This window comes from Zingiber officinale, chromosome 9A (genome assembly GCF_018446385.1).
Source record: "Zingiber officinale cultivar Zhangliang chromosome 9A, Zo_v1.1, whole genome shotgun sequence".
NCBI lineage: Eukaryota > Viridiplantae > Streptophyta > Magnoliopsida > Zingiberales > Zingiberaceae > Zingiber > Zingiber officinale.
In genome coordinates, this window is record NC_056002.1 from 131,300,674 (window position 1) to 131,311,369 (window position 10,696).

The 10,696-nt window shown below is 39.1% G+C and overlaps 1 protein-coding gene across 1 annotated transcript; it reads left to right on the forward strand.

Moving 5' to 3' along the window:
- LOC122019587 (anthranilate O-methyltransferase 2-like) lies at window positions 1–1,394 on the forward strand. The gene is made up of 4 exons (XM_042577042.1): window positions 1–81; window positions 175–567; window positions 643–915; window positions 1,020–1,394. Exons 1-4 carry the CDS (start codon window positions 1–3, stop codon window positions 1,392–1,394), a joined length of 1,122 nt encoding a protein of 373 aa, XP_042432976.1.
- Window positions 1,395–10,696: the final 9,302 nt, after the last annotated feature.

The following is a 10,696-nucleotide window of genomic DNA, read 5'->3' on the forward strand; positions in this document are numbered from 1 at the left end:
ATGTGTTCGAAGGTAGAGCAAGCTCTTCACATGGTCGGAGGCACTGGAGAAACTAGCTACGCAGCCAATTCGAGACTCCAAGTTGATCGATCAACACAACTCTCTGACCTTGTATATTTTCTTCTAATGTCCTTGTATATAGATTTAGAGTGTTATGTATTATTTGTTGCTCAGGAAAAGACGATCCATCGAACGAAGTCTATGTTAGCTATTGCAGTGGAAGAAACGTACAAGGCATTGCACCCTGATCAAATGGTTGTTGTCGACCTCGGTTGCTCTTCTGGCCCAAACACGTTACTCGTGCTCTCTCATGTTCTTAGTGTGGCAGCCAAACTCCCTACCATGATGGAGTTGCAATTCTTCTTAAATGACCTCCCGGGGAATGATTTTAACAATCTCTTTCAATCGTTGGAGGGGTTCAAGAAGAGGTTGGAGAGGAAGATTACAGGGGATTTACTAGTACCGTATTACATAGCTAGAGTGGCAGGATCATTCTATGGGAGGTTTTTTGCTCGTGCGAGTGTTCATTTGTTTCACTCTTCCTTCTGTCTAATGTGGCTCTCCCAGGTATTTAATTAGTGCATGTAGCTCTTATTTCTTAATTTTTAAATATTACTTATTGTATATGAAATTATTGATTAGGTTCCCGAAGGACTAAAGACCCAATGCGGTGTTCCACTTAACAAAGGAAATATCTATTGGACAGAGACGAGTCTGGTCGAAGTAGAGAAAGCATATCAGGAGCAATTTCAAAAAGATTTTTCAATATTTCTTAGGTCACGTCACACAGAATTAAATGTTGGCGGAAGGATGGTGTTGGTGTTTGTCGGCCGAAGAAAGAAAACCCCAGGGAATGGTGACTTTGTTCATCTTTATGGACTATTAGGAGAAGCTCTTAACTCGATGGTCCTAGAGGTACATATATACTTATTAACATATATAAAAGATTCAAGTAGCTAGCTAGATTGTGCTAAACGACTTAGATATAAATTGTTTGTTTCATGTGTCTATGAATTTAGGGGATTGTTCCGGAAGAAAAGGTTGACACCTTCAATTTGCCGACTTACGGGGCTTCTTTCGAAGAGGTGAAGTCGATGATCCAAAATGAAGGATTATTTGATTTGGATCGAGCAGAGATCTTTGAATCTAGTTGGGACCCATTTGATGACTCGAAAGATGATTTCTATACTATATCAAATTACACCAGAAGTGGAAAAAATGTGGCGAATTATATTCGTGCGGTAGTTGAACCGTTAATTGTGCATCAATTCGGGGTTGCCATACTTGACGATCTATTTGAGCGATACGCACATCGTGTTACAAAGCACTTGCTCAAAGAGAAGGCCAATCATACCATTCTAGTCTTCGCCTTGAAGAAGAAAGCTTATAAGTGAACCAAGAAATTGAGGGAAATAATAATTTTAGATCGTAATGAGAATTTATATGCATAAATATAAATATAAATATAAATGGAGGTTATTGTATGTATTTTTACATATAAACAAATTAATTATGTGCATGAGCATTATAAACAAGTAATTCGTAAGTTATAATGACTTTTTTTTTTATTATTGTCAATGGAAATCAAGCTTAGGAATTAATTTTTAATTGTTTTTTTAAATAAATGTGATGTTAAATGTGACAATCAAATGGGCTTTTGACACGTCAGCCTAGGAAGGAGGGTGAAGGTCACGTTGGAGAGTGGTGTTTGGGAAAATGGACGGCTGATATGAGACATACATAATTACGTGGGGGAGTTTGAGTTGTGCACGACGCCCACTCATTTGAGTTATCAATCAAGTCTAACCACCAACGACTCGATCTAATCCCATTTGAGTCGGGCCATATTCGAGATAACTTGAGTTATGTCAATCAAGTCAATTCTACCCTTACCCTCTGTTTGGATGAAGTGAGGGAAGGTTCATTAATGAAAAGAGAAAGGAGGGGAAGGAAGGAGAAGTAAGGGGAAATAAAGTATTTAACTTTTCCTTATTTGGGAGGGAGGGAAGGTTCATTAACATAACATGTGTTACTTTGTTTGGAAGGAAAGGAAGGGAATGAAGGTTAAATATATAAAGTTATAAAAATACCCTTACTTTTTAAATTAAAATTTTTTCATAATATTAATATTTATTTTATAAATATAAATTAGATATTTTAAATAATAAAATTAATTTTTTATATTATCATTTAAATTAGTTTTTTTAATAAAAATTAATTTTCTTATACTATTCAAAACAATGAATTACCGATAATCAAGTAATTAAATGAGAAATAATGAAAATAATGATTTTAAAAATCTTAAATAAAAAAATTTGAAAGATAACACTGATAACGAGAATTTCTATTCTTTAAAAATTTATTAAATTTTGTTGAAAAAATTAAAAAATAATAAATATCCTCTTAAATTTTGACGACAAAAATGATTTCTCCCTTCAATTCAGTTAGAAGACGTGTTCCCCTCCTCTAATAATCTGGCAGCAAACGAGCTGTGAAGAAGACGAGGAAATTGAACTCCGGCGACATAGCAAAATTAGAAATTGAAACATTTCTTAAACTATTAAAAACAGGGATAAAATTGGAATAAATTTTTTTTTTGATTTTCCTTCCCCTTCCTTGCACCCTAATTCGGGGTATAAGAAAATCTCTTTTTCCATGGATTTTCCATGGATAACAAAGGTTAAAGCTTACCCTTCCTTACCTTTCCTTCCCTTTCCTCACTCCTTCCCAAACAAAGTTCAAAATTTCTCTTCCCTTTATTTCCCCTTCTCTCACCTCCTTTCAAACAGACCATTAGGGATTAGGCTATCATGTCATATCAAGTCTATTCTACGCTATGAGGATTCTACCCTACAAAGATTAGGTGGTCAGATCTCGAAGCTTATCAATCGCATCGGTCTTCTCGGTCTAAATCAAAGGCTGCGATCTTTGTCCCGATACAATAGGGGCCTGATTGATGACATAGAGTATGCATTTCAAGCGGTCCAATATCATTCATGATAAAATATAAATAAATAAATCATAAAAATGAAAGCCGGTAGGCTATAGCTGCTGAAGAAGCATACAAGGTTTAATTTGTACCTTGAGCAAACGGTTGTTGCCGACCTTGGTTACACTTTTGGCCCAAACACATTACTCGTGCTCTCTCATGTGCTTAGTGTGGCAGCAAAACTCCCCTCCACAGTGGAGTTATAATTCTTTTTAAAAGATTTACCAGGGAATTATTTTGACAGGCTCTTCCAATCTTGGGAGGGTTCAAGCAGAGGTTGGTAGGGGAAATTGATGGCGATGCACTAGTATCGTATCATGAAGTTGGAGTGGTAGAATCATTCCATGGGAGGCTTTTTTCCTTGTGCAATTGTTCATTTATTTTCAGGGTTGGTCTGAACGGACATTGAATGGTTAGAATGAGTGTTTCAACATAGGAATATCTTTGTTGGTATAATCGTCCTCAGATCAAGGTTAATCAGTTTGACTAAGTTTGAGTTGGCTCGAGTTTAAGTTTTGATGTTTGACAATATATGAACAAGAAGTCAAGTAGATCAAGGAATAATCAAATACTTGTCCAAGGAAGTTATAACTGGAGGTTAGATAACGGGAAGTTCTAACTGAAGGTTAACCAATGGAACGTCCTAAAGAGAGATTAGACAACAGAAAATCCAAGTAGATCAAAGATGATCACACATTGACTATGGAAAGTCTCACCTGCAATTAGGTAAGGGAAAACCCCAACTGAGGTTAGGCAGAATGTAAGTCTACTAAGTGACTAGTCTTAACTGAGGTTAGATAAAGGAAAGTCCAAGTAGATCAAGGGGATCACATGTTAGCAAAGGAAAGCTCTAATTGCGGTTAGGAAAGGGAAAGCCCTGACTGAGGTTAAGCAGGGTAGAAGTCTACCAAATGACTAGTTTTAACTGGAGGTTAGGCCAGAGAAAAACTCAAGTGGGTCAAGGAGGACCATACTTGGTAATTAGAAATCCAATCGGAAGTTAGCTAAGAGAAAGTCCAAATGAGTCAAAGGTTGACCGAACACTTAGTGACTGAAAGTCCAATGAGAGTTGTCAATGGAAAGTCCAAGTGGATTATAGAGGACAGAACACTTAGTGAAGAAGTCCTAACAGGTCATGGTTATTGGTATAGGAAATATCAAACGACCAAAACTGTGTTTTGATAATGGCAAATGCTTCAAATTTAAGTTATCTTGTTGTTTAACAAGTGTGACTGAGCTTGCAGGAAAGTTTTAAGTTATCTTAGGCAAAAGTCCTAATAGATTTTAGACAGGTGAAAAGTCCTAGTTGCGTAAGGCAACGAAGTTCTAGTCTGGGGAATTGGCAAAGTCTTGGCGGGTCAAGTACGTTGGGGAAATCCTAAAGTCGAGGACTCTAGATGAAAATCCTGGATCACTGACAGCATGTGGAAGACTGGACTGGTCATAATTTTGTTGTTATCATATAATCACATAACTAAAATTATGGGGAATAAAACACTACCGAATGTTGTTTGGTTCAACCTAAGTAATACAACAAAAATTTATTTGTTTAAAGGTTTTAATGAATAATTTAGTTTAATATTTTACTATATTACCCTCAGCCATATATATTATTCTTATTATTCTTATTATTATTATTATTATTATTTAAACTCTACGATTTTTTCTTTTTCTTTTTCATGTTTTTCTTTATTTTTAATGTCTTTTTTACTTTTTTTTTTATTTTTTACTTGTTTTCCTTTATTATTTTTTTCATTTTTTTATTTTTTTCCTTTTTAATTTTTCCCATTTTTTTTTATTTTTTAATTTTTTTATTTTTCCATTATTTTTATTTTGTCGTTATTTTATTTTTTACATTTTTTATTTGTTACATTTTTTCCCTTTTTTATTTTTTTACATATTTTTTATTTTTTTAGTTTTTTATTTTAACGATTTTTTATTTTTTTTACATTTTTTTATTTTTTCCATTTTTTTTATTTTTATAGTTTTTACAATTTTTTCTTTTTTTATTTTTATGTTTTTTAATTTTTTACATTTTTATACTGTTTTTACATTTTTTTTTATATTTTTAAGTTTTTTCTATTTTTTAAGTTTTTTTATTTTTATTTTTTTACATTTTATTATTATTTTTAAAATCTTTTTTTATGTTTTTCTATATTTTTATTTTTTACGTTTTTTTTATTTTTTACATTTTTCTTTGCTTGTTTTAGTTTTTTTATTTTATTTTTTATATTTTATATTTTTTCTTTACATTTTTCTTTATTTTCATATTTTTCTTTTATCCGAGGGTATTTTGAATAAAAAAATACATTAATCCTGGAATTAAGAAAAACCTTAGGGTGTACTTGATTTGTTTACTTTTTCATTTCATTTTTTAGAAAATCATATTTTCTCATTTCGTTTTCTCATTAATCCCATACTTTCTCATTTTTCTTGTTTTTCATTTTCTTAAAAAATGCTCTCTCTTGTGTATTGAAAATGAACGTGAAAAATATAAATTAAACACATTTTATATTTTCTCAAAAAATGAAAATAGAAAAAAAATATAAAAATATAAACCAAATGTCATCTTAATTTTCTAAGATTTTCTAATTCTGAATTGCATGCTTCTTTTGTTGATGTGTCGGACATGAAATATTACTTAAGAATCATCAATTACTTAAACTAATTAAGATTTTTGTTAATAATCTAAGATGTATAATTAAGATTATAAGGATAATCCCCAATCAAATGTACCCTTAAAGTTAGAGGTATCATTCATGTCTAACCACAATGACTTGATCCAACCTCATTTGAGTTGGGTCATATTCGACATAGTTTGAGTTATGTCATATCAAGTCAATTCTACCCTATAGGGATTAGGTTGTCCGATCTGTTTGGTCTCTAGATCTTGAGGTTTCAGTTGCATCGGTCCTGACCAGAGAGGTCTTTGTCTAGACCTAAGGCTTAGTTTGAAAGTTGTAAGGGAAAAGAAAAGCAAGAAAAGAAAGGAAGGAGAGAGAAAGGAAGAGAAGAAAAATGTTGTATTTTTTTTATCTGGGAGTGGAGGAAAGATTAAAAAAAATATATATTTTTTTTTTATTTTGGGTGTTAGAGGGAAGTAATAAAAAAATACTTTAAAATATATTTACTTGACTCTTATAATCTTTAATTTTTTACAACTCTAATTATATGTTTGATACTATCGGCTAATAAATTTATTCATCATGAAAAATTTTAAAATTATTCACTGCTATATAACATTTACAATGTAAATATTGTTACAAATTTATTAAATATATTTTATGCAAGAAAATTTAAATAATTTCTATAAATTTAAATCTCCTAATAATATAATATAAAAAAAATAAATTAATTTAATGAAGACTTAACAATTATAGGATATGTTAGAGATAAATTTATTTTGTATCAACTTTAGAAGGGTATATTTGGTATAAAAAATAATTTTTTCCTCCTACAAAAATTACCTTTCATTTCAGTTGGATGGAAAATCTTTTAATTATAAAGGGAAAATTTTCCCTTCCCTCACTTTCTTTTTCTCTACATAAAAAACTCTCAAACACTTTCTTTTTTTTACTAGATAAAAAAACGCTAACTGTGATTAGGAAAGGGAAAGCCCTGATTGAGGTTAAGCAGGGTAGAAGTCTACCAAGTTACTAATTTTAACTGGAGGTTAGACAAGAGGAAAACTCAAGTCGATCAAGGAGAACCGTACTTGATAATTAGAAATCCAATGAGAAGTTAACTAAGAGAAAGTCCAAATAGGTCAAAGGTTGACTGAACATATAGTAATGGGAAGTCAGGTTGACTGGATGTTGAACAAAGGAACCTTAAACTCGAGTTCATAATTTAGGGTTGGGCAATAGATTAGCTCAATTGATTAAGCAAAATATCAATCGAGTAGGTAGAGTGTCTAATCGATTGGGATCTACTCCAGTGTCTAATCGATTAGGATCTTCTCCAGTGCCTAATCATTTGGAAGTGTTTTGCGAAAACACAATGAGAGTCGGAATCGATTGGGTAGGGTTTCTTGTGAATAGAAGGTTAGGCCTGAGATTTGTGAGAGAACTTGGTGAATTGATTGAGGCGATAGATTCAGTCTTACCCAATCAATAGGGCTAATCAATTTGGGCATTTGTCATGAGAGAACAGAGAATCGATTGGCAATTGATTAGGCTGCTTTCTTTCGCGAATATAAAGTTTCTGAATTGATTAGGGGCAATCGATTAGAAGCTACTGAATTAATTGGTATAACTCACCAATCGATTCGGGATTTAAAAAAGAGTTATTCAGTTTAAACTGTAGGATCGAAAAGAATTTAGATATCTCCACAATAGCATGATATTGTCCACTTTAGGCCTAGACCTTCATGGCTTTGCTCTTGGGCTCTCCCCAAAAGGCCTTGATCCTGTCCGAAAGCTGAATCAACGGACGCTGGGCACGTGGTGCTCTCCTTACGGCTGACGTCGATCTTTGCCCGTCCGCACGGACCTCCGGCGAACCTGCAAGTAAGTTGGGCCGGGAGGGGGTTCCCGGCGACGACCCTCCGACGCTCAAGTCAGGTAAGCAGAAAACAAAGAAGTGGCTCCAAAAATCGTAGAATGCGTACCTCCGGTGAAGTGCGAGGCTCCTTATATAGAGCTGGGAAGGAGCTCATACACACATACCGAGGCGAATACGTGTCCTCAGCCCATACCTCCGTAAGGGCTTGTCAGAAAACTTACCTGAGACCCTACTACTACAGTCCAAGCACGTCTTTGATAGGACAGCGGAACCCTGTCATAAGATCCTGCGTATGGCTCGCTCGTTGGCCATACCGCTGTCAGAGGATGTTTCCTTGTCCTGTTGTCTCTTCTTACTCCATGCCGAGTGTCCGGCCGGTCGACACCCCTTGCGTCCGGCCGGTCATATGTGCTGGTCCACTTAGGATATTCCCGATAGTGTGCTTTGCGGACTGTTCGTAGTATTGCTACCTTATGCCTTCGGTCGAGTGGGCTACCCGCTCGGCCGTACAATCCTATTCAACGAGCGTCGGAACCCTGACTTCTCGCCGGGTGCCTTTGACTTCGATGAGACCCCGTTCGGTCGGCCGGTTCCCCCTTCTCCGGTCGGTCGTTCGGCCCTTTGACTCCACGTGGCGTTGACTTCCCTCAGAGGGGGTCCCTGTTCTTGCCGCCGGATCACTTGCCTACCCTTCAAGTCTAGTCGAAGGAGGCGATTAGTCCGACTGACTGGACTGTCAGTTGGGCCGAGCGGCGTGCTGCAACTACCATCCGCTCGGAAACCAGGGGCAGCCAAAACGCCAGTCAACGCCACCGTTACTCAGCATCTCTTCGAATTTTCCGCCCATCTCCATCATTAAGGTCTAGCACGCGCTCATTAAATGCGTTCCAGTGGTTGAATGCCACGTGGCGATGCTGCCGTCATCGTACGGCGGCGGCGTGGTGCTATGATGGGATCGAGGCGGTTCGAAATGAACGGTGCGATGAGTGCTCCGATTCTCGCGACCTGGATCCAACGGTGAAGACCGTTCGGGCTTTATCCTATAAAAAGCTCCGTTTTCTCCCTTCACCGCACTCTTGCTCTTGCATGCCTCCCAGCTTCTCGCGTTCCAGCTTTCCGGCGATCTCATTCCTCTGGTTTCGGCGATCTTCGGTGCTCTTTCTTCGATCCTCCTCTTCGTTGCAAGGTTCTCTTTCTTTCCCTCTTGATTTCCGGCGTTTTCTTTGCATTTCTTTCCCAAGTTTCCATCTTCGAGATACTGTTCCGTTGCCCTCTTGCTTTTATCTTCTGCCTTCGTCTTTTTTGGTTTCGTCCGCTTGGATAATGGCCCAATCTTCTCAACCTGAAGACCAAACCCTCGGCCCATGGTACACTACCATGGAGTCACGCTTCGATCGGCGTGACGCCGATCTTTTGATAGAAAACTTTGACATCCCTTCTGATTTCGAAGTCCTTTTACGCGGTCCCTCCGCTCGGCCTCATAAACCACCGCGCGGAGCCTTTTGTGTTTTCCGCGACCAGTTCACAGCCGGTCTGCGATTTCCCATTCATCCTTTCATCGTTGACGTCTGTAACTTTTTCGGCATTCCGCTCGGAAGCCTAGTCCCCAATACCTTCCGCCTTTTATGCAGCGTCGTTGTCCTGTTCAAAATCCACCATATCCCCCTCCGACCGGAGGTTTTCTACTATTTTTATTACCCTAAACAGTCCGAGCTGGGCACATATATGTTCCAGGCTCGGCCCGATCTAGTTTTCTTCAATAAACTTCCTTCCTCCAATAAGCACTGGAAAGAATTTTATTTCTACCTCCGCATGCCCGAGCGGGCCCCCTTTCTGACGAAGTGGCAGATCGGACCACCCACCTCCCCAGAGCTCAAGAGATTCAAGACCCAGCCGGATTATCTACACGCTGCCAATATGCTCGCCGGTCTGCGATTCAACATCAACAAATTCCTCCCAGAAGGGGTTATGTACATATTTGGCTTGAGTCCGATCAGAACCCCCCTCCCGAGCGGCTTCGGTAAGAATTTTACTTGAACATTCGCCTTGATTGCTAACTGATTTTCTTCTTTTTCCTTTGCAGCGAATATTATCATGGAGTCGGTCATGGCTGGTATTTTGAAGAGAAAGGCGGCGGCGCTCAAAGCCGCGGCAGCCAAGGAGATGGAAGCGCTCGGTATCCATCCGGTCGGCTCGCATGAAGGGGAGAGTGGGACTCATGAAGAGTCGGCCGCTCAGGATTCTTATCAGAATGAGGCAAGAGGAGCCACCCCCAGCGAAGGACCAACTATCCAAGAGGAAGGTTCCGCTCGGGAAGAGGAACAACCTAGACAAAAGAGGCACCGAGTGGAGACTCCACTCCGATCGACAGCGTCCGCGGTCCAACCATCCGAGCGGGTTATTGCAACCGCTCGCGGCAAGGCTCCAGAGGTCGAGGCTATTTCCTCCGACCGAACCCCTTCTCAGTTGGACGCGCTGACGGACCCTCTTGAGGCCGTTCCAGTCAGCGTCCTTCCGCCTGCTCCCCATCGAGTCCAACGCTCGACCATTTTATCCCAATTTTCGGTGCCGACCTCCGATCCTTCTCCGGCATCTGCCCAGACAATTCCTGGTCGGCGCCGCACCATCCAGGTCTCCCTGCATCTTCCGACTGAAGAATTAATGCCCGAAGCCGATCGACCCACTGCGCCCGAACATATGATCACCATGAAGGAGCCCTTAGCTGAAATGTGGGCCTACGCTCGGGCGCGTGTGGCGATGATCCCGCTTAGCAACTTGGCCGATAGCCACATGCAACAGGCCACCGGGGTAAGTGTATTTTCTTACAAAGTCCTCCATACAACCTTTCCGATCGGCTACTAACCATTTTTCCTTGTCAGAGATGGGTGGAGGAGATTGCGGTCTCCAATCGGCTTGCCATGGTGGATGAGGAGCTCAAACGGCTACGGAGTTCGGGCGGCGCTCCTTCCCAAGGCCCTTCGTATGCCGAGCTTCAGCTAAAAAAGGCTCAAGATTTGTTGGTGGCCGAGCAGAAGAAGACGGCCGATCAGGCCCACGCTTTGGCCGAGCTCGAGCGCGTGAATAAATCTCTAGATCGCAAGATATCCCTGGCGACCAAGCGGAAGAACACAGCTATCTCCGACCTGGAGAAGAAGAATGTTGAGGCTCGGGGCTTGGAGGAGAAGGTGAAGGAGCTGATGGACC

Excerpts from the sequence above, each read along its gene's own strand:
- LOC122019587 (XM_042577042.1), top strand. The coding sequence starts at position 1 with ATGTGTTCGAAGGTAGAGCAAGCTCTTCACATGGTCGGAGGCACTGGA. Across the intron at positions 568-642 it reads GTCTAATGTGGCTCTCCCAG|GTTCCCGAAGGACTAAAGAC; the intron begins GTATTTAATTAG and ends ATTATTGATTAG. Across the intron at positions 916-1,019 it reads TTAACTCGATGGTCCTAGAG|GGGATTGTTCCGGAAGAAAA; the intron begins GTACATATATAC and ends CTATGAATTTAG.